The sequence below is a fragment of the Convolutriloba macropyga genome, chromosome 4 (assembly GCF_964194025.1).
Source record: "Convolutriloba macropyga chromosome 4, txConMacr16.3, whole genome shotgun sequence".
NCBI lineage: Eukaryota > Metazoa > Xenacoelomorpha > Acoela > Convolutidae > Convolutriloba > Convolutriloba macropyga.
Genome location: NC_134471.1, coordinates 11,522,417 through 11,547,228, shown reverse-complemented (window position 1 = coordinate 11,547,228; position 24,812 = coordinate 11,522,417). Strand labels below are relative to the sequence as shown.

Genomic DNA, 24,812 nt, shown 5'->3' with positions numbered 1-24,812 from the left:
TGTCTCCGAATGACTTAAACCAACGCCGGAACAAATAACTCAAATACAATAGCACCGGTCAATCAATTGATACATTTGACGAGCCATTTTAGAGGAACCCTAATAGCAATCAATATCAACCCAAATTGGTCATAGAATATAAAAACTAACCCAATCAAAGTTAGTATATCAATGTGTTCGCTTATTAAGAGGCAATTGAAAACTGAAAACGTAAGAAAAACAAAAAACAGCGGATACTAGTTGAGCTCCTTTTACAGCCTTAAGGATAATAGAGATAGGGCTACCTTTTCCTGCGCGAGAAATAGACTTACCTAAATAAATCCGAGTAACCGACTCTGGAAAACACTGGACATAAACTTCAATTGTTACAGTGTTAAGTATATTCAACACCGGAGTCAACAACATAAACCTAGTGTATCTATCTAACAGACTGATTGGAATAAAGTAAGCATGCGCTATTCAAGAGAGAATGGAGTATCCTCAGTTTCTGATTGGCGAAGAATGATGCAAAACACAATTCATCTGCTGCATCTACCCATCGTTTAGAGTTTGTTCGAGATGTATGCAGATGAAAATCCGTTGAATGTGTCGGTCCCTGCCAATTAAGATAAGGATTAATAGCAAAAGGAACAGTAAAATAATAGATAAAGATACATAATATGAAAAATAAATGTAGAAAATTGAAGGGTTTTGAGTTTTTTTGGGAAACGCTCCGACAGCAGTGAGAATTGTGTCTCTTTGTGTACAGGAATTCTGTGGATCGCCAAAAAATCCAGTAATTCCGGATCTAAAGCAAGACACACCGCCAGGGCTCGGTATTAGATGTCGACGCTGAATTGTGGATGCATAGCAAGGATATAGTTGAGAATCTCGTTATCCTCTGTTCAAGGGATTAAATTGTGAACTTGTCGGCAATCCAGTCATAGCGGAGCAAGTTGAAGGTATGGCCGTGCATGCAATTAGTTGCTCTACCTTCGGTGCTGAGCAAATATTTAATACGGAAGAGTATAGAGAGTATGGGGTGGGTGGGTAGCAGCAGACAGGGACAAAAAGAAGAAGCGCTTTTGGATCAAGGCAAAAATTTTCAGTTTGCATTCGCAATACTGTAGCTCGATGACATACATGTAGCTGAGGTAATATGGCCATGTGATGTTTGTGTTCACATACTGATGATGAGCACTCATATGAAGAATGGGGTTTGTCTAGGTGAAGTGTTGCTGGACAAACTGGTAACTTTGCATCGTATCCTGATCTTGTTCACAAGATACGATGGGTTGTTTACATCCACTTAGGTTGGATGAAAAAAAAACTAAATTGGAGATAGAAGGGTTTGTACTAATTCAAGATATTTATAAATAAATTGAATTCGGTCAAATGACGAATAGAAGCATTTTTCTAAGAAAGATATCAAAGGTTGTTATAAATTTGTTTCGCATTATATGCCTTTTGTTGGTGGAAATTTGTCTAGAATTCATAAAAAGATCGAAACAATCGCCTCGAGAAACAAAAAAGAGAAAAAAATGAAATTGGACATTTACAGTTAAAAACTATAAAAAAACTTTCAATTTTTGCTTGTTAACAGACGAAAAACTGCAAAGGTGTTTGATTTAGGGGAAAAATTCCGCTGATAATTAAAATGGTTGCAAACAACAATTCATCAATTAAACGGAAGACAAATTAGCACATGCACATATTATTTGTGTTTCCGAGCTAATGCTTCTCAACGGAAATAACAGAATATTAACTTTGAATTTTGCTGGATCTTAGGCTTCAAAACGGTTACTTCAACTACTTCAACACCACTCAACGTTTGAAGATTGGTCCAAGATATACTCATTGGTCCTAGGAAATAATACCATAGTTATTATGTTTTGGTGACAATTAGTTCGAGATCAAAGAGGAATTTGAATTGAATGATCATCTGTGCAAGAAACACCCCTAATTTAAAAACTCATTTTTCTTAGTTTTTGATTAGATTAAGACAACATGGCTAGAATAATGAATGTGTGACCGTTATTGCTCACCCTTTCTTTTGCATGCTCCTTCCGTGTTATTCCTCGAGCGCATTTTGCGCAACTTAGACCAAATATGTGGATTAGCATTTGGTTATGAATGAACTTTATCATAGTACAAAAAAGTGAAATCCGCTTTTTCAATTACACTGTTCTGCGAGTAAAGCTCACGCGCGGGCTTAATTAAAGTGAGAATTTTGTCCAAGCCAAATACGAGCTTCATGTAAGTTAATTCCTCGAAAATTGTAATTAAAATTGAGAATATATAAAATTGAAGTATAGTTCAGATCATTTTGACAAAGAGTTGACAATAAAAACATTTCTCTTTTAAAAAATTTCAAAATCTTTTGTGTATGTAAAAGTCGCATAATTAATTTAATTAAATAATTACAATTAATGATGCTAGTGGAAAAAGTAAACGTATCAAAATATACAAATTTTAAAACTGGCCAATCAAAAATCAAAAAAGGTATTAATGTTATCTGAATTTAAAACAATATATGAATGTTAGCGTGCACTGTCTCAGAAGTTGTGTTGAGCCGAAAAAGAAAAATATGTATTTTTCGGGAAAACTGATCTCACGTTCATTTGTGTTTGGTTCATATCATGTCCCAGGGGCCGCTGAGGCATGATCTTAGCCCGCGATGCATGGCCACACGCAGTTTTTATATATAATCTAGAATGTCTAAAAATTTGATTAATTGAACGCATAAATTTAAAGTTTCAAATTTCATCCATTCAGGTTCGTTGAAAACTCGACATTTTTGGCATGTCTCTTTGTTGCCGCGTCACCATAATTGTTATTTTGAAACCAGGCTTTCGTTGTATTACACGAAACTCATTGTTCTGTGGACTTAGTTACAAGTAGACTTCATGTATAGAATGCTGGACAGTTTTAGCAGAGTTTCCCATGCAAAAACGTTGATGAAGTCCACTTTTGCCTAATGCCACTCCTATTTGCATTATTTCAAAATCTCCATGAAAATTAGATTAAATTCGGCAAAAATTATGGGGTTTTTAATGGCTGGTTCAAATAGTAATTCACTGGGGTTGAGTGTTGATGATGCTTGAATTTGCTTAAAAAATGCCTTATTTTATGTTTTATATAGAGTAACTAACAGTGCGAAACATGGTGGAACGATTTCTAATCGTATTGCGGAACAACACTCAATTATAGGATATGTTGCTTCGAATTGTTATTGCCCTCACAACTTTAAGCTCAAGATAAATAACTCAAATTGATAAATTGAACAGTTGCCAAGTGACAACTAAACTTTTTCAGCAACTCAAAATTTTTCAGGTTATGACAAAAATTGTGAACAATTCATCAGGTTTAATTTGTACAACTGAACAATTTTTCAAACAGTTGAACAAGAAAATCATCTGAATACTTTAATAAAACGTGGCAGTCATTAACAAAAGGAAAAGTTCAAAACAGCAACTAAGCTCAAACAAAGTTATTTTTCACAACTACTTCTGTTTGGCTGTTTTTGATGCTTTTTCAATTAATTGACGCAGAATCATTAGAATTTTACGATATCTAAATATCAAAAAGTAGCCACCATAATGACAACAAAAATCCAGTTTCTATAAGAACGAGGGAGAAGCTGATTTTTCCTATTTCCTTCTGTTAATGAGCAGATTTGTCGGCTTTTCGTAAGAGATGAAACAACTTATGGTTTGTATTTTATCCCTGGCAGTTCAGCAGTGTCGATTCGTCGTATCTGAAAATGCGCTCACGTTAGTACAGATCAAAAGCCAGTTTCTCTTTGAAACTTGAGAGTTGAAATGAGATTCTTGTATCAGGTTATTAACTGTTGTGGAAGTTTTAACTATTGAATCTTGATTTCATCTGAGAGTTTCATTGGTAATCGCTAATGAACTTAGTTATGCAACCACTTAAAAAATAACGTTCAATTCACATATTAAAGTTTAAACTACATGTTAAAGTGCCTGCTTTCGAAGAGGGCAATTTCTGTACCATTCCGATTTCCATTTTCTTTAAATTTTCTTTGGGTAGAATCTTGTCATAAATTTTGTATCGATAAAAATTAATTTCTTTAAATTGTTGGAAAATGACAAAAGTACTTAACACAGAAATTCCAAAATGAAGTTTGCCAGTTTTCCGTAAACAGCAGTAAGTTGAGATCCACGTGAACTCTGATGAACGTTATCATTAAATTTACAACTCAAATAATTGCTTAAAATGATAAAGATAGGGTCAAGTTCAAAAAATTTCACGTGGATTTCAACTTACTGCTGCTCAAAGAAAATTTCAAATTGCTATTAGGATTTTCTGTTATTTTTGCCTAATATTTACGTTAAAATTCTATCGATTTCCAGTCGACTCCTATCAATTTCCAACGAAATGGGAATGGTGCCGGAAATGCAACTTGAATGGTAATTGGGATCTAAATTACATGCGCCCAACTTTTTATTGAAAGATGAATTTGAATAAGTTAGCATTCCGTCCATACAATTCGGTTCATACCAGCATTGCTTGACCGTGGAAAAACTTATGCTGTGTTCAGTGGGTTGCTGATCTGTTTGATTGAAGTCAATATAAAATTTCTCTATAGAAATTTCAAATCCGTCTACAAGTTGATGCCCATAACCAATAAATTTTCCCTATCAAACTAAAGAGAAGGAAATTTTTTCCCAAAAATGTTGAAAAAAAAATCTAAATTAAGGGAGACAGAAAATTTTTCTGCTATTAAACATAAATTATTTGACTCGAAAACGTGCTCAATTTTTTTCTTCAAATTTTTAACTCGGGATTTATATGAGTGCAGAAGTATCACAGTGCTCAATTTTAATGTGTTCAAAAAAATTAGAACTAGAAGAAAATTCCTAAACAAGAGTTCAAACCAAAATTTTTCGACCAAACGGAAAAAAAACGTGCAATTACTAAGGGATGAAATTTGAAGACAATTTTGAAAGAACCGATGAAAACACAAAATTAGCTTCAGATTACGCAATCAAAAAGAAACCACAAAAAAATTAGTAAAAAAGACCAGTTTGGCTCGAAAATCAATTTAATTTACTTTTAAAAAAAGTTGAACAATATCAGTACCAACATGATTTCCAATGCTTTCGATTTTATAAGCATACTGTGGAAATGGATAGATTTTTGCGAATTTTACAGAACTTTATAGATATTTCATAATTTCTATATAGTTTCTACACAACTTTCTAGTTATGTACAGAATTTGAAAAAAAAGTCAGATGTCAAAAGCTTTTGCTGGGGAAATACAGATAAAAGCTTTCCAGTTTTTTCTTTAAGAAGCTGTATTTTCAGTCCAACATGAAGGTTTTTTTAATTTGATCACGCCTAATTTTATTTAAGCGTGTTATTAAATTCAGAATTCACAAACTTTACGAGCACAATGAAAAGATAATTCGTGAGTTCGAGCATAAAATTGGCTTTATTGAAAGTTTCAAAACATCAGAAGTTTTATATGTAAAAAGGCTTCTCACTTTTTCTATAAACATAGATAAGTTTACCCTTAACTGATATCTGGCTAAAATAGTTACGCGGACTAAATTAGACTTCTAAAACGGGTAGTTTACCATGTAAAAACATTTTTATGCCTGTAATTTTACCAATGACTTTAGGCGGAAAAAATTCGGTAAAGTTTAAATGTGAAGCTGATTACAAATACCGACGCCAGATTTTGCTAAACAGTAGTAAGTAGAGATCCACGCTGATTCTGTTCAACTTTATCATGAACCTCTTATACTCACAACCCAAATTATTGCTTCAAATCATGAAGATAAGATCAAGTTGAACAGATATCACGTGAATTCAAATAAATGCTGCTTAAGGAAAAAATCAAATTTCTATTAGGATTTTTTCTGTAATTTAGGTTATTTTGCCTAAAACTTAGCTTAAGGTTTCTGTCAATTTCCTTTCGATTCATATCAATTTAAAACAAAATGTGAATTGTACCGGAATTGGAACTAAAATGGTAGGGAAAATGTTCTTCAAAAGCAGGCAACTTACCAAGTAATTTTGTGATTTGAACGTTTGCTTTTTTTAGAGAGTATACCATAATTGGGATCTAAATTACAGCCGTTTCTCAGCAGGACAATCTAGAATCAGCAATCTAGAATCAGTATCGGAAAACGAAACAAAAAATACAAACGGAATAATTCCATAAAACCCAATTTTAGATGCCTATTTCTTGAAATTTGTTCATGTTAATCTCATTTACTATCATTAATGCTTATTGGTTTTGATACCATTGCATGCATCTTCTTCTTTTGAACAGGAGTAAGTCGAACTAAATGTTTTTGTACAATTTTTTGTTTAATTTTTTTTTCTGTCAATTCCAATCCTGTAATATTTTTTTTGAATTTGATAAAGTCATAATTTTGAATCGCATTTGGGATTTTTTTGTAATCGAGGACTTGTCCCTATGGTCTTTTATTTGCCATTTATTTAAATTAATGACGACTCCTCGCCATTAATTTTAAAAAAAAAAATGGACAATTCAGGTTAAATAAAGAAATGTACCAAAACGAAGCATGATACGTCTGTATGTTCTAAATGTTCTACTTCAGATGATTCCTCTCCGCGGTTGCTTCCGCATAGTAAGAGCAGTCAGTATGAAGCCGAGAAATACTCAAGATCACAGCTGCAAACGAGTCTTTCACCCTCACGGAAGCTGCCTTGTCGGATCTTACCCCCGACGCGGCTGGATCCCTTCTCAAACAATCAGCACCCGCAAATCACACCTCGTTAAAGAACCCCAACCAGAATGGGCATTGCTTACAATTCGATCAAGTGAGCCCTGCGGGGGTAGGAGTGAAGGGAGGGGGGAACAGGAGTGGGAGAAAAGAGGGGACGGCTAATCTCGGTGGCATTAACGGCGTCGGAGGTGCTGGTGGTGTTAGTGGTAATAGCAGCGCGATCGCTGAAAGGAACAAAAACATCTCCCCCACAGGTTGGCAAGAAGAGTTCAAATTGAATTAGTGCCCTCGCCCCAATTCACAGTGGGCTACAACAGGATTTCCTAATTGAATTACATTTCCTCCGATCAAGCAAGCAAAGGGGTATAGGTGGTTGGATGGTCCTGAAATGGCCTACCTACCCTACCTGCATATATACTTACATACATACATACACATCTATCTTTAAATGTGCCTGCGTGCGTCTATAAGCGTGTGCCTCTTTTCCAAAAACAATCTCAATAGCCGTAGATGTTCATTTAAATGCAGTCTTTTCCGCCATTATTTGTGCCCCTCCCACTTTTCCTTCTTTTTCAATTCCCTACTTAATGCTCATCTATTTTTAAAAGGCTTCCAAATAGACTGAATTGGACTTGAGTTTCCAGCATTTTCTCAATGATTAAGGACTCCATTTAATCAAGCATAATGAATGCTTTTGAAGAACCAGTTGAATGCGTTAGTTCTTCTAAAAGCCACTTCAAAATAGACCCATTATTTGAATTCACCTTGATACAACAGAATACCTAAGTGTTCATATGACCACCAAGTCATCAGATCATGAGAACAGAATCAATTTTTACTCCAGAACAATCCCTGGGAATCGAAACATGATACTGGATCTTAACATCTCTTGGAAACATCTGTCTAAAACATTTGCCAAGAACTTGGAGTACCAATATTTGTTGATAAATCTTAATGAGATTTTATAACGGTAAACCAAGAAAAATTCGAGACAGCTCTTAAATGAATCTTGCCAAATGTTGATAGCAATATTTTTTGTTCCCTCATGACTTTTGTCAAATTAAAAATCTGTCGATGCATAGCAGGATAATTTTCTCAATGCCAAAACACCCAAAATAAAGCCCAACAATTTAACCCAAAACCCCTCAATTTCAGCACTAGTTTATTCTAAATTGAATGTGATCTTTTCCGTTTGTTTTATTTATTCCTGATTCTTCGAATTCATGCAAACTTAAACCAGAGTCTAGCAATTTCAACAACTGAAATTGAAAATTTAAAATTGAAGAAAGTCCAATTGTTCAAGTCATTTTGAACACAGATTTGTTTCACCATTTTGAACTCGCAATCTGCTAAACACCTCTACATGGCCACAAAGCGCGATTTAATTTGCTATTCTTTTCGCCTTTAATGACACATCTTGTCTTCCTGAATTTTTGAATTTATTCTTTGCTCCATCTGGTGCGTTTTTGATGCTCAGTTGGAATTCACGTTGTATAAAGCAGTTTAATAGGTAAAATGGTGAATAATTGAGGAGGACATGAGGATATTGAAGTTTGTGTGTGGGCGTGTGTGTGTGTGTGTGTGTGTGTGGGTGTGTGCGTGTGTGTGTGTGTGCGCGCGTGTGTGTGTGTGCGTGTGTGTGTGTGTGCGTGTGTGTGTGTGTGCGTGTGTGTGTGCGTGTGTGTGTGTGTGTGTGTGTGCGTGTGTGTGTGTGTGTGGGGGGGGTCTCTTTTTAAAGTAATGCTTGAATTGTAATTGGGATCTAAATTACATGCGCCCAACTTTTTATTGAAAGATGAATTTGAATTTAGATGATGAAGTTAGCATTCCGTCCATACAATTCGGTTCATACCAGCATTGCTTGACCGTGGAAAAACTTATGCTGTGTTCAGTGGGTTGCTGATCTGTTTGATTGAAGTCAATATAAAATTTCTCTATAGAAATTTCAAATCCGTCTACAAGTTGATGCCCATAACCAAAAAATTTTCCCTATCAAACTAAAGAGAAGGAAGTTTTTTCCCAAAAATGTTGAAAAAAAATCTAAATTAAGGGAGACAGAAAATTTTTCTGCTATTAAACATAAATTATTTGACTCGAAACCGTGCTCAATTTTTGTCTTCAAATTTTTAACTCGGGATTTATATGAGTGCAGAAGTATCACAGTGCTCAATTTTAATGTGTTCAAAAAAAAATTAGAACTAGAAGAAAATTCCTAAACAAGAGTTCAAACCAAAATTTTTCGACCAAACGGAAAAAAAACGTGCAATTACTAAGGGATGAAAGTTGAAGACAATTTTGAAAGAACCGATGAAAACACAAAATTAGCTTCAGGTTACGCAATCAAAAAGAAACCACAAGATAAGATAAACATAGATAAGTTTACCCTTAACTGATATCTGGCTAAAATAGTTACGCGGACTAAACTAGACTTCTAAAACGGGTAGTTTACCATGTAAAATCATTTTTCTGCCTGTAATTTTACCAATGACTTTAGGCGGAAAAAATTCGGTAAAGTTTAAATGTGAAGCTGATTACAAATACCGACGCCAGATTTTGCTAAACAGTAGTAAGTAGAGATCCACGCTGATTCTGTTCAACTTTATCATGAACCTCTTAAACTCACAACCTAAATTATTGCTTCAAATCATGAAGATAAGATCAAGTTGAACAGATATCACGTGAATTCAAATAAATGCTGCTTAAGGAAAAAATCAAATTTCTATTAGGAGTTTTTCTGTAATTTAGGTTATTTTGCCTAAAACTTAGCTTAAGGTTTCTGTCAATTTCCTTTCGATTCATATCAATTTAAAACAAAATGGGAATTGTATGTTCTTCAAAAGCAGGCAACTTACCAAGTAATTTTGTGATTTGAACGTTTGCTTTTTTTAGAGTATACCATAATTGGGATCTAAATTACATGCGCTCAATTTGTATCAAAAGATGAATTTCAGTAGGTTGGCGTTCCGTCCATACAAATCGGCTCATAAAAATTCAAACTCAGCGAAAATTTTTGCTATAAAAAACAAGGCTCGATTAACTTGGAGTCAGCTTTGCTTAACCTTGCAAAAAATCTTAGCAGTTTTCAGTGGGTTGCTGATCCGCTTGAATGAAGTCAATATATCATTCTGCAGTGTCTTTTTCATATTCGTTCAGATGTCGTTGCCCAAAACCATTAACTTATCTGCCAAACCCAAGAGAAGGAATTTTTTTTGCAAAAATTGAAGAACAAAAATAGGCCAAATTAAGGGAGACGTATCAGTGAAAAAGTATCACAGTGCTCAATTTTAGTTTGTTCAAAATAAATTAGAACTAGGCAACAATTCTTAAACAAGACTTCAAACTAAAAATGATTTGACCGATCGAAAAAAAACATGCATGTTTTAGGGATGAAATTTGAGAACAATTTCGAAACAACTGATGACAGAACTACAAAAATTTAGCTTCAAATATCGTATAAAAGAATCCACAAAAATTAGTAAAGAAACAATTTTGGCTCAAAAACCACAATATTTGATGCCGTTGCTTTTGATTTTATAAGAATAGTTTGAAAATAGACAGAATTTTGCAAACTTTAAAAAAACTTTGAGAATTTTCATAATTCTTATGAAATTTTTACACATTTTTTTTATTTTTACCAAACTTGTTAAAAAATGTCAGAAGCACTTGCTGGGTAAATACAGATAAAATCTTTCCAGTTTTCCTTAAGAAGCTATATTCTCAGTCCTACATGAATTTTTTTACTTTGACATCGCCCAAGATTATTTAGATATGTTTTTAAATTATGAATTCACAAGCTTCAAGCTTTATGAGCGAGTTGAAAAAGTAATGCGTGACTGAACGTACAATTTTTTTTAATGGTTCAAAGCATCAGAAATTTATATGTAAGAAGGCTACGCATATTTTCTTTGAACATAGATAAGATCACCTTAAACTGATATCTGGCTAAACTAGTTACGCGGACTAAACTGGAATTTTAAAACGGGTGGTTTACCGTGTAAAAACAATTTCTTACATCGTTTTCTTTAGCAGATCGAGAATTTGGAGACTTCTTGTGGAAAAAATTTAATCATTTGAAATTCTTTTTGAAATATGTCTACGTCAGTCATCCAAATTCGGACAATAATTAGAGTTTGAAATACATTTCCACAACTTTTCATGAAACTACTAATCGGGCTGCTTTATTCTTCATGTTTCTTCTGTTAACCTTGCCTTTTTAAAGTTTGGCAGTCTCTTTTTGCTTCTCTCTACGTGGTTTCTACGTTTTAACGTTCTGTGTAACTTTTTTCTTGTTTTTTCTTTCTTATTTTTGTCTCGAATTTTTTCGGTCTTCAACTTTCTCTTTTTTCTTTATCATTTCCTTCTTTCTATTCCTTTAACTCTCTTTTTTAATTTTAAAAGCTTCGTTCTTCGAATTGGTTTTCTTTTCTGTGTTTTCCAATTCGTTTTCAATTCATCTCATTCTGTCTCGTCTCTATCGTTCTCTCCTTTTGTTCTTCCATTCTCTCTGTTTTTTCTGAATCTTTATTTTTACGTATTATTTTTCTATTTCGTTTTTAGCGTTATATTTATGAAATTTTAGCCCTTTTTTATTATTTTTGTTTTTTCTATTCAATAATTGCTTTTGAACATTGTGGTCTTTCATATTTTTACTGATAGTTACTGATAACCGTGCACGGAATAATCCGATAAAAATTAACCAATAGACGTGCACCGAATCACCCGATAAAAATTAACCAATAGACGTGCAACGAATCACCCACTCAAACTTAGAATCAATTTGTAGCGACGCATTTCTTGCAGAATCATTACATTGGATGATTTACCTGTCCGTTAATTGAGCTTTTTTTTTTAAAAAAACAACGAAGCTTAGAACAACTGCAAGCTCAAAATTCTAAGAGGATAATTTTGCTGATTTTTTACTGAATGTGAAATGTTTTGAGGAAGCATTAGAAGAAACGAATTAGGACACTTCAAGGCCCGGCTTACTTTTTTTGCAGAAACTCGTGATATCTTTCTTCACTTCAACGTCTCCTGACTCTTGATGACTGAAATGCAATAAAGTGATCAAAAACTGACGTAACTTATATCGATACAGTTGTTCTTTACCAGTATATAGAGTTAGCTAATACCACAGTTGGGTTGTTACAGTATTAGATTAGGGTATTCTATGCCTCATTTTCTCTGTAATAGTGATGGGTATATGGGTATGCAGCGGTAAAAGAGGAGAAGATATGAAAAATTATGTTCAATTTTGATACAATTTTGTACATAAATTTTCATATCCTCTCCTCTTTTTACCGCTGCATACCCATACACCCATTACTTGTAATTCGGTCTTTGATTTTACAAAAGACATCACGTTTAAAGTTTAATGTTAATTCTATATCTTTCATGTGATTCAACAGATATTCCCGTAACCTGTTTTGTTGTTGATGTTAACAGGAAAGAAAACGCGTGTGGTGAAATATCAGATTTGAGTCAAATGCAGAGTTTTCCATTTGAGGACATTCTTCTGAAGAAAGAGGCGACCAAAATGCAGATGTATCAGATGAAACTGTACTACCTGTGCTGTAAAAACTTGATGATGAAACATGAAGATATCATTTGGTTCCCACTTTGCTGGAACTCTAGTAAGGGTTATATGGTAAGGATTTCGTTTGTAATTATCAGGTCAAGATGCTTGTCCAAAACCAATTTAAGTCAGAAATTAACTGTGTTTTTGCCAGTAGTTGTTTTGGAGCCGCAATTCTTAATAATTTTTTTCAGATCCTTCATCAGTTTTTGTTTTCAGTTACATTCCCATTGTTAATTTGCCTGTTTTTGCTTCACATTGATAACCATAAGCAATTAGGGGGTTCGTGCTGCTAGTTAGGGTTGATAGTTTTCTACAACGAATCGTCTCCGGAAGTCTTCGGCTATGTTTTTTTAAGATCTCTTCACACATTTTCATGATTTTTGAAGTCAAATTGGAGTAGTGATTTTGGTCACGCCGAAATAGGAAATGGAGCGAAAAAGCGAGTGGTTTTGCGGCGTGAATTTTTTTCGCTCTAATTCTAAAGTAGAGTGAGAATACGGTGTTTGAACAAAAATTCGGTTTCTCGCTAGTGGTTTTTTGTTCACATACGGCAATTTCGCTTTGATTTTTACTGTTTTTATTCGATTTTTTGATTGAATTTTTTTCTAAATGTTTTTTCCATTCCATTCATAATTCATTTTAGTCCTTTTTTTTTGTTTGAACCAAATTTCCCTTTATCGCTAGTGGTTTTTTTTGTTCACATGCGGCATTTTGACATTGGTTTCCTGTTTTTTTCTTTTTCTGAACTGATATTTTTAGAAATTGTTTTCCCAATTCACTCATAGCCCGTTCTATGTCTAATTTTTTGCTTAGTCAATGAAAATTCGTCGGTCGAATTGTACGTCAGGACTTGTCCTGCTATGTTTTTATTAAGATCTGTTCACACATTTTCAAGATTTTTGAAATCAAATTGGAGTTTTGATTTTGGTCACGCCAAAACAGGAAGTGGAGCGAAAAAGCGAGTGGTTTTGCTGCGTGAAATTTTTTCCCTATAATTTTAGATTAGGGCGAGAAAATGTTATTTGAACAAAAATTCGCTTTTTCGGTAGTGTTTTTTTATTCACATGCGGCATTTTGACATTTTTATAGTCCGTTCTAGGTATAATTTTTTTGTTTACTCAATAGAAATTTTTTTTATACGTCAAGACCTGTCCTGCTATGTTTTTTTAAAAATTCCCTTTATCTGTATATCATGTTTTTCGTTTCTACATAAGTCACGATTTTCACGCTTCACATCTGGCATACTTCACTCACTGTTTCAACTGAATGGATTCTGATTTCTTTCACGCAATGAATTACGCAATTTAGTAAATACTTTCAAAGTTAAAAGAGCAAAACCAGAAGATCAAAAGAAACAGGATGAGCATATAGAGTCCGGTCATTAAGTCATAGTGCATTAGGTTATCAAAGTTCAATAAAGCGATTGCTAGCTGGCATTAGTGTTATGCTTATTAGCGTTCAGTTTAGATGCTGTATTAAGTGTAATTTTAGAATCTATCCAAATATGCAGAATTGGCACACCAAATAAAAAAATGACACTTGAAAAAAATACTGTCATTTTTTATCTCTTATTTTTTTTCGGTTCCAATCAAGAGGGTCAACGGCGGCTCTTTTCCGGCAATTTGCTGGCTATGTTTCAAGTTGATTTGATGATAAGGCACGTCAGCAGATACTATTTTTTCCCTTTTTTGTGACGCCGGTTTTCAGTGACATTCCTATAAATCATTTTAAATTACGTTCAAACTTTGAAAATTAGCAGGCAGGATAAATGATGAAACAGGGCCAAAGCACTTAAAGAAAAAATATTTTCAGCACTGCTTTCATAGTAGTGTCTAATTTACTATTAAACCCACTTCTCGCCCTGCCTGTGAAAAGCAAGAGTTGAATGGGGGCATAAATATCAAATTCAATAATTGATTTGACCCTTATGCAGTTTTTTTTATAATTATCATTTTTTTTAAATCTGCAAACATGTAAATTATACTAACCACTTGGTTAATGTTACATGTTAGAAATTTATTAATCAAACATTATTTTTTTCTAATTTATAACAAACTAAGGTTCGGTTTTCGTAAAATAATTTAATAAAAAATATGTTTAAATCCTGCAACCCTTCTGTCTATTGGAACTCTTTCGTGTCGTTTAAGCATTTCCTAAGAAAAGGTTATGGGTTCGTTTGTTTACAAAAATAGGCACGTTTTCTAAAAATCTGAAATGTTTATTAGAGCGATTTCTTGTTTGTTGGAGAATATTGAAAAACCTATTTAAAGACACCCGTGTTATTTGGAGCTCTGCTGGAAGAATTTTAGTCTCCAGAAGTAGATCTCTGGCAGTATCGTATTTGGTTTTCATAAAGCAAACTTTTATTCCCCAGTTTATCTGTTTGTTAATTCTGTCAATAGAGTAAGATGGTAAATTTTGAAAAAAATTGCGCTAAAATCTAAATGAGACAAAACTAGTGATTTAAAAAGATTTATTCTTGTTTTTGGCGGTACCTGATAAGAACCAAATATAATGATCTGATTGCTGAAGCCATTTCACTGATAACCTTATTTAGTTGATTTTGATATGTCAGTTCCCTATCAATTATTACACCTAAATATTTACATTTTTCAGATGCTTCCAATCGGTGTCCCTTGAAATCGACAGTTTCAATGATCGGCAACTTTTCATTCCTGAACACCATTAACTCCGTTTTTTTCTCATTCAAAGTTAACCTGTTTTGTTTCATATATTGATCTGTCTTGTTTAATGTATCTTCAGCTATTAGCTGCAAATTTGCTTCATTCTTTGCATGACATAGAATTGCTGTATCATCGGCAAACTGTAATACATCACAATTCGTTGATACAGCTTCACTGAAATCGTTGACATAAAGTATAAAAATTGGAGGCCCTAAGACAGTTCCCTGAGGAACACCGTGATTTATGACAACCCAATCTGATTCTGCTATTCCATTTTTTACACACTGTTTTCTATCACAAAGGAAATAGTTTAATAAGATTCTTGCATTTTCTCCAATTCCATACCTTTTTATCAACATCTATAGATATTGAGTTGAAAGCCTTTGCTAAGTCTAAAAAGAGTGTGACAACAATTTCGTTTTCGTCAACGCATTGGTTTATCTTTTCAGTTAATGAAATGATAGTATCGAGACAGGACTTTTGCTTTTGAAAGCCGAATTGATTCTTGTTAATCAGACCATTAAGAGTTAGGTGGTGAGTTAGTTGTTCAAGTAGTAATCGCTCATAAATTTTTGCTAGAGTTGGTGTGACTGATATGGGTCGATAGTTTTCTGGTTCTAGTCGGTCTCCCTTCTTATAGACAGGTGTCACATGCGCTGTTTCAAAATATTAGGAAACGTGTTTTTGTTTATACATTCATTGACGACAAATTGTAAATGAGTTCCAATAGACAGTTTACTATCTTTTAGCGCCCATGCTGGTATATAGCCCGGTCCGGGAGATTTATGCTTAGGTAGATCAATAACATTATACAATTCTTTTCTGGTGACTGGTCGGAAGCTAAATTCCGGTCCATCAAATGTTAGGGAAGAACAATTTGGAGCAACGTCTTTGCCTTTGTATAATCCTAGTCTCGCAAAACAATTATTAAGAACATTGGCAATCTCTCTGTCATCCTCAACAAAATGACTATCTTCCCTTAATTTGTCAATTTTTTCTATTTGGCTGTTGGAATTGATCCTGTTTTTGGTGAATTTCCATTGTTCTCTTGAAGTTGGTAGCTGCTGGAAAAAATTCTTTGTGTAATCATCTGCAGCTTTTTTCAGTTTTCTATTCACTGAATTGCGTAAAGATTTGTAAATGTTATAAATCTCTGATTTTGGGTTTTTCTTCCACGCATTAAAGAGACGGTGTTTTTCATTTATGAGACCACGTAATTCTTTTGTCAACCATTGCTTTTGTTGTTTTTTGGTACTACTTTCTACCAACTTCAAGGGTGCATGACAACTCAGTATATTTTCAAAAATTTCGATAAATTTTAAAAACATTTCGTTCGGCTCATTTATCTGGTACATAGGCGACCAATCTTGCAGCGCAATGTCACGATTGAAATTTGATCTTGAATATTTCTTGGTATTACGTATCAAAAACTGCCTTTTCTTATCACTGTGATCTATTTTTAATGATGACTGATATACTATTGTGAAGTGATCAACTCCAAGAGTCGACTCTAGAACACTGGCTTCAAAAATTTGGTTCTTCGAGATAAAGCAGTGATCAATTAACGAATATTTTTCACCATTTGTCCATGTTGCCTCCGTTTCATTAACGTAACATAGCCCATTGTTTGCTGTGAAAATATCAAGTGGCTGTCTACCTTTTGTGCCTAACAAGTTTATATTGTAATCTCCTAATAAAATTAGATTATCTGTATACGAATACACATTTGAGATTTCTACAGTCATTTCATCCAGAAAAAAGTTAGAAAGATTTACATAGGGGCAGTATGCTACATTAATGAGTAGTTTTTGTGTTGATCTTTCTCTGCAGTTGATCTTTCTCTGCAGCCTGCTGGCATAAAGTTACATTGAAGCAGTAATTTGATAAATTGTATGTAAATACGGATATGAGAATTTTTTCAGATACTCAATCACGCCGTCGTCATTGTTGCTACTTTAAGGACAGACTAAATTGCTTATAGGTTCAATCGTTTCAGACTGTTGATCAAAATTTCAAAACTGTGTGGCAGTGTTCTGTGAGAGACATTATGAAATCTGAAGTGTACGCTTTCTGTTCCGAGAACGTGGACAATCTCTACTACGCTTTCGAGAAGATCAGTTTTTGTTACACTCCTTCACATGTGAGATCAGATATCGCATCTGTCATAATTTTCCTCTTGGCTTTCATCTTCCTCTTTATTCTCATTCTATTCTTCGTTGGAAAGGACAGAACAAAGTACTAACTTTTCCATAAACTCAATAATGGCGAATGATTTGAATTAGTTAACCATGGGTTCATAACTAAAACTCTGTAACTAAACTATGTTCTGATCGTAATGTTTAGATCGTAATGCATATGCTGTAATATTTAGAAAGAAAATAAATTTAAAAACCCGGGTTGACCTTTCTTGGCAACCAAATCCAAGAACCATATATGGTTTCATAGAGGCCACGAAAAGAGTTCCTGCGTGATCTTGCCATGGTGCCCAAGAAAACCATGTATGATATTTCATATGGCTTGGATATGGTTACCAAGAAAGGTTCATGGTGGTCAACCCGGGAACGATTTAATAGCTCGGTTGTCTTATAGGTTCATCTTATAAATTAACCTCTGTTTCACAATAGTTTTGTGATATATTGAGAAAACAGTTGAAACAATTAAGACAATCAATTAGTTACTAGAAACTAGTTGCAACGAAAACTCATATGCCACAATGCTGAATTAAACATTAAAACATTCACGTGCACATTTTAAAATGCCGAAAGTCTGCAGTGCCAGAAGTCAAAATGCCAGAAGTTGAATTTCGTTGACTTTCGTCATTTTAAAACGTGCGCGTTTCGTGTTTTAAGCATGGTTAAGTGACTCTGTAGAAGTCACTTCGAAATTCTGACTCAATATCTCGAACCGCTTCGCGTTTCTCGATAAACGCCAGAAGTTCTCAGTGACTTCAAGCAGAGTCACGTAACCATTACGTAAATCTCAATTGAAACATATAGTCATGCATTTGTCGCCACACGACCGGATGGTTTGTTTTATTGAAGTTTTTTTACTCGCTCAGTAAGAGGAGAGGTCAGAGATTATTATCAAACAACATTTTGAGGTGAAAATATTGCGGAAGAGGAAGCAGCTTATCAATTTAAATTGCTTTTAACTCACACAATGAGAAGGGAGTCGGAAATTTTAAAAAATAACCGACGATTGACGTGCCAATTGCTGTCAAACGACTGGCGGGCGGTAGGCTTTGTCAATAGCTCACGGAGGGTGGCCTTTGCTTAGTCGAGGCGGGCGCGGAGAGCTCGGGGGGAGAGGAGAGAGTGATGGGTGTTCAGCGCGGGTTGAGATGAGAGTGCGAGATTACGGGTGGAATGAGGTGAAGGGGTGGAGTGGGTTAGGGTTAGAGTTAGGAAATTGGGGGGAGTGGAATGGCGAGGGGTTGTGGGGGAGGAGGTCAAACTAGTGGGAGCTCGAAATAGTTGTTAAGTGGTAGGTCAAACTCAAAGAACCACCTTTCAGACAATTAATTTTTGTCTCATAAAGAGCTTAGGTGAATCACACACACTTAGACACTTGTTAGACTTACAGATGTAATAGAATTTAATACCCCGGGGCTATATCTGTTCGTCCCATTTTGGGTCAAAAAGTCCAATAGTAGTAGAAGGCAGCGACTAACAAATACTGGGGGGGGGGGGCTTAAATGTTTCAAGATTACACATAAGCGACAATTTTGGAGCACAGCGAGAAAAGAATCTAGGTCTGGTGCATGAGAGGCAGAGCTTTTACCACTGCGCCAATTTGTCTGGTACATCAGATCAAGATTGGTTTCTTATGAAGTTTTAAACCTCTAAGTTCTATTTAATCATTCAGATACAATCAGCCATTGATTGTAATGCGTTTATCTGTCAATTAAGGGAAAGCTGATGTGAATTATCCTATTGATTAACCTCCCTAGTCGGAAAAAAAGTTTATCTTGCAAGATCTTGCAAGATTCTGGCAGAATCTTGCAAGACGATGCATCGTCTTGCAAGAATTTCTTCCAAAATCTTGCAAGATCTTAGAAGATAAACTTTTTCTTTCAAGAATCTTACAAGATAAACTTTTTCTTTCAAGATCTTGCAAGATAAACTTTTTCTTTCAAGATCTTGCAAGATAAACTTTTTCTTTCAAGATCTTGCAAGATAAACTTTTCGCCTCGACTAGGGCTTTTACGCATTTCAATGTCAATCGTTGTTTAGAGCTGATATTGGGTTCAAGCTCTTTAAAACGTACCCAAACAACCGTAACCGTATATTGAGCATATATTTTATATACTGAGCGATAACTTTTGCCTTTTACTTGTTTGATTCATTTTCATGAAGTTGATGAGCGCTTCTGTCTCACTTTTCCCCTTTCCATCATTACTACTGTACATAATTTGATAAAAAGCATGTTATTTTATTGTGTGTTGCAACATTTCAATAATAAGTCGGGCTATATAAAATCAGATGACTTTTATTTACTGGGTCATTTCATCTTGAACCTGCCTACTATAGTAATAGTGGAACGAGAGACAACAGCGTGTCCTTTGATTCATTGGAGCAATAGTACAAATAACGACTCAGTCTTTTACTAATAGCTGTCTAAATTCATCGATCGATCTTGCATTCCCGTTCCCAGGTGGAGTTGGCCAGACCGAAGTGACCTCTAATCAGACCATCTTTGAGCGCACACATGCTTTCGGTGCGTTCGAATTACATGGTCTGGAGAAGACTTCGAGCGCACTTTTGTCTGGACAATGGTCTGGATCTTGTCTGATCAGAGGTCACGTCGGTCTGGGACGATCTGACCAGAGGCAGTTTTGAGCGCAAACTTGTCTGATCAGAGGCCAATTCGAGCGCACACTAGTCTGATCAGAGGCCGATTTGAGCGCACACTGGTCTGATCAGAGGCCGATTCAAGCGAATTTTTTTTTTTCATTTTTTTTTGTTTTTGTTTTGCTGATTGGGGATGTCTCTCCCAAGAGTCTACAATACAAACGCATTGTGATCAGAGATCCATTGAGAGCTTGATGGCTTGATCAGAAACAAGAAGCCCAGCTGATAGCAACTGCCGGTCCCCTTTTGAAAAACTTGGGATTAACTAACTGCCAAGAAAACCATGTATGGTGTTTCAATTGATGCCAAGAATTCCATAATGGGTTTTTGATGGTTGCCAAGAACGCCATGAACAAAACACGTTTTTTAACTCAACTGGTAAAAAAATGTTGAAAACCTACCTGTTGACATTTCAGGAGGTATTCAGGATTCCTGCATGCTCTTGCCATGGTTGCCAAAAAACCATATTTGATATTTCACATGGCTTGGATATGGTTCCAAGAAGGTTCATGGTCGTCAATCCGGGAAGGATTTAATAGCTCGGTTGTCTGATAGGTTCATGTTATAATTTAACCTCTGTTTTACAATAGTTTTGTGATATATTGTGAAAGCAGTTGCAACAGTTAAGACATTCAATTAGTTACTAGAAATTAGTTGCGACGAAAACTCATAAGCCACAATGCTGAATTTAATAGGACATCTAAATTGAAACGTATAGTCATGCATTTGTTGCCACACGACCGGATGGTTTGATTAATTGGAGTTTTTTTTACTCGCTCTGTAAGAGGAGAGATCAGAGATTATTATCAAACTACATTTTGAGAAGGAAATATTGCGGAAGAGGAGGAAACAGCTCTTCAATTTTAAATTGCTTTTAACTCACACAATGAGAAGGGAGTCGGAAATTTAGAAAAATAACCGACGATTGACGTGCCAATTGCTGTCAAACGACTGGCGGGCGGTAGGCTTTGTCAATAGCTCACGGAGGGTGGCCTTTGCTTAATCGAGGCGAGCGCGGAGAACGCGGGGGGAGAGGAGAGAGTGATAGGTGTTCAGCGCGGGTTGAGATGAGAGTGCGAGATTACGGGTGGAATGAGGTGAAGGGGTGGAGTGGGTTAGGGTTAGAGTTAGGAAATTGGGGGGAGTGGAATGGCGAGGGGTTGTGAGGAGTTGCTCCAGTGAGGTTTTTTGATCTTTTATAACATCTTCAAATCATATAATTTTTGGAATTTTGACATTTTTTGGGTTCTTCCGCTCAATTTTTTGGCCTCAAAACTGTTATATTTCATGAAACGTTTATACGCAGATTGTGCACTGGATCTTGATTTCAAATTGAGTTATTTTTTTAATTTTCATCCATGAACGTCCAACATCTCGTAGCATAACAACTTGGCAAACATTGAAAAAACAAAGTGATTTAGGCATTTCCTTCTTTAACTAACTTCTAAATTTCACTACTTTTTTCATGCCTTGGCGCGAATAATAATCTTATAAGTTGTTTACCGATTACGCAAAAAACAAATGGGCTCTCACATAATTTATTCATTTTCAAATATCACTTGTGCTCCGAAAGGACATCATTGACCCCTATGGATCGTTTTCAGGCGTTTTTTGTGAGGAAGATAAACAAACATTGTTTTTTAGTTTAATGCATAGAAACGGACTTACTATGCGTCTGAAAAAACCTTCAAGTAAAATCAAGACACAATTTTTTGAAACTAAACGGCAGTGTACAGCTTGAAAATTTGATGGCCCCTATTAGCCAAAAATATAGTTTTTTATGTCTAAACAACGATTAACATAGTTTTTAAGAAAATTTTTAGCAAAAATGTTAGCTTTTTTTCTTTCATTTTTCTTAAACTTTTGAAAAAATAGGGTCAAATGTCAACAAGCAGTTGCATAGTTTTCTCAACCTTGCAGTGACTGAGCATGCTATGCTTATGAAGCATGAATCACGCTGTAAAAGCAGAAATTTTGTTGTTCGTAGTATTTTGGTACCATAGTGTATCATAACTTCTCTTCAGCTTGTGAAAAACACAGTGTCACACTGCTTTTCAAGCTATTGCTAGAGTAAGAAAGGGACTTTTTAGGGACTTAGAATCAAGTAAAGCGAAGCCTTTATTCGCCACATCGATGCAATGGTTTTCGGTGTCAAAGTTGTATCTATTTTTTGATCGTCATACGAATGAAATTATTTATTTGACCAAAAATCTTGACCGAATTAAATATTTTTCTGTTGTAACTCTTCTCAATTATAAATCTAAATGATTGCTATTCTATTGCGTCATTACTTCCTCAAAGGTTTTTTTCCAGTTTAATACGATTTGCGTCATTTCAGCCTCAAGGCTGCCCATCAAAGCAGCAAAGAAATTTACACACATCAAATTCTAAAATAAAATATTTGTTTTAACAGATGCAAGTTTTTTCAGCATCCTCTTATTGTGCCGACCCCTCATGAGGGGGGAAGAACTATATAGTCAACATTTTTTTTTGCTCAAACAATTTTGACCGATCGATATATTCATCGTAGAGAGTTGTGAGTGGTATCATTAAAAAGCCCGTCCAGCGTAGAATAAGGAACTAAAAAGATTTTTTTTATATTCGTTTTTTACTGGAAGATATCGAGGTTAAGAGTGGTATCATTAAAAAGCCCATCCAGCGTAGAAAAAGGAGCTAAAAAGAATTTTATTATTTTTGTTTCTTACAGGGAGTTATTGACGCTCAAACTTCTGAGAAAAGTTGAGCGAATTCCGATGTTTTTATTCGCTTTTTGTTAAATTTTTGCCTAAAATTTCCTCAATTCTGCTAAAATATGTAACAATTGTTAACAATAACACTGTTGTTTGTAAGGGCAACTAGTCCAACTTTCACTTTCATTGACAGTAGTCGGGAATTTAAATTTTGCCGTTTTTTGCTCATTTTGTGATAATCAAAAACACAGCGTTTATTTTTTCATCCACAGATTATCTAGATCTAAAAGATTCGAAGCCACTTAGTCTTCATAATTGGACAAACAGCAATAGCAAGGCATGTTTTGGTCCATTTGTGGACTGTTACAACCCAAAAATAAATGAGATTGTAATCAATTGGTCTTTTTTAAGAAAAATCAATTTTTTTTATTAATTGAAGAGCAGAACAATTCAAATCAAAGATCAATGTTGATAGGTCCAATTGGCTTCTTAAGCATTTTGAAGTGAATTTTTCTCTATTCTCTTTACTCAAAAAGTTCTGGTTGTTTTGACTTTTAAAAATGTTTGATTTTTAAATAAACAATGGCTTATTGAACCCTGACACTAATTTTCTTTTAATTTTATCAACTTGTAGCTTAGTGTCAGCAAACAAAGGAAAATTCTTCTTTCCTCTGAAAACATCTTCTTTCCTCTGAATGATATCTTAATCTGTTTTATTATCTAGTCTCGTTATTGAAAACTCATATATGTAATTATTGTCTTCGAGGGAAGGTGTAAGTGTAAAAAAATCTAATCTTTTCAAAGTATTCCTTATGAATTTACTGGCTTTGACAAAGGTTTTTCGCAAAAAAAGAAAATTAACTTTTGATTTTTGTCTGTATCTGACGCTCTTTTTCTAGACTTAAGACATATTCTGAATAGTTAAAGGTCTCAAGCACTTGCTGTGGACTAACAAAAGAAACCTAATTATTTCTTTTTGTAGCTAATGGCGCTCATGGATTTAAATATATTTGTTTCCTAAAAAAAACAAAATTATTACATAATTTTGCTGTTTTCCTGTTTTTAATTGTTTCCTGTTCTCATAATGAGAGGTTTTATACCACAATTTTGGCGTTTAGGACGGCTCAATTGAACCCTTTTTTTGGGGCAAAATCTGGCTTTCCAGCTTTTATAATGTTTTCTCGCAAGTTTTAACTTATGTTTTTGCTTGTTTTATATTTGTTGTTCTTTTTGTAACCGCATTAAGAATTGAATAATAACAGGTCGTAACAGTTCTCAATACTTTCCTATAAGAGCGTATTTGATCTTAAACATGTTGTAGTTTTTCAACTGCTATATAATGGTTTACATTACTTTGAAAATAATTGATTTTTAAAAAGTTAGCCAATTTTTCATTGCTGTTTTTTTCCTTTTTGTCTAATTGTACCGAGCTTCATTATCGAGTAGTCCCATATCCTTTCTAGTGACGTACAATTTTTTCTGTTCAGTTTCAGTTTTATCTGACGGTATTTTGACTTGTTAATGAGTTTTTTATAAAATACGGAAAAATTTTGGATATAAATAAAGTTTGTTTGATTTTGTTGTTCGTCTTGACTTGCTTTCTTAATAGTGGTTGATCTCGTCATTCTAATGCAGCGTTTTTCACCCCACTGAGTTCACTTTTTCTGGAATTTTTGCCTAAAATTTCCTCAATTTTGCTAAAATATGTAACAATTGTTAACAATAACACTGTTGTTTTTAAAGGGAACTAGTCCAACTTTCACTTTCCTTGACAGTAGACGAGAATTAAAATTTTTCCGTTTTTTGCTCATTTTACTCTATGATAATCAAAAACACAGCGTTTATTTTTTGATCAACAGATTATCTAGACCTAAATTATTCGAAGCCATTTAGTCTTCATAATTGGACAAACAGCAATATCAAGGCTGGTTTTGGTCCATTTGTGGACTGTTACAATCCAAAAATAACTGATATTGTAACCAATCGGTCTCTTTTTAAATCAAAAATTCAATTTTTTTATGTTAATTAAAGAGCAGAACAATTCAAATCAAAGCTCAATATTGATAGGTCCAATTGGCTTCCTAAGCATTTTGAAGTGAATTTTTCTCTTGTCTCTTTACTCGAAAAGTTCTGGTTGTTTTGACTTTTAAAAAAGTTTCTTTTTTAAATAAACAATGGCTTATTGAACCCTGACACTAATTTTCTTTTAATTTTGTCAACTTGTAGCTTAGTGTCAGCAAACAAAGGAAAATTCTTCTTCATCTTCTTTCCTCTGAATAATATCTTAATCTGTTTTGTTATCTAGTCTC

At 34.5% G+C, this 24,812-nt stretch overlaps 1 protein-coding gene across 2 annotated transcripts; it reads left to right on the top strand.

The window, feature by feature from the left end:
- Positions 1-3,364: 3,364 nt before the first annotated feature.
- LOC142338252 (uncharacterized) lies at positions 3,365-17,367 on the top strand. Of its 2 annotated transcripts, XM_075387922.1 has the most exons (4): positions 3,365-3,414; positions 3,654-3,752; positions 12,147-12,348; positions 16,945-17,367. In XM_075387922.1, the coding sequence occupies exons 2-4, from the start codon at positions 3,676-3,678 to the stop codon at positions 17,203-17,205; spliced, it is 540 nt and encodes a 179-aa protein (XP_075244037.1). In that variant the 5' UTR covers positions 3,365-3,414; positions 3,654-3,675; the 3' UTR covers positions 17,206-17,367. The 2 variants fall into 2 exon arrangements, with proteins under 2 accessions (XP_075244037.1, XP_075244038.1); XM_075387923.1 differs by lacking the exon at positions 3,365-3,414 and having other exon boundaries at positions 3,592-3,752; positions 16,960-17,367.
- The last annotated feature ends 7,445 nt before the right edge of the window (positions 17,368-24,812 follow it).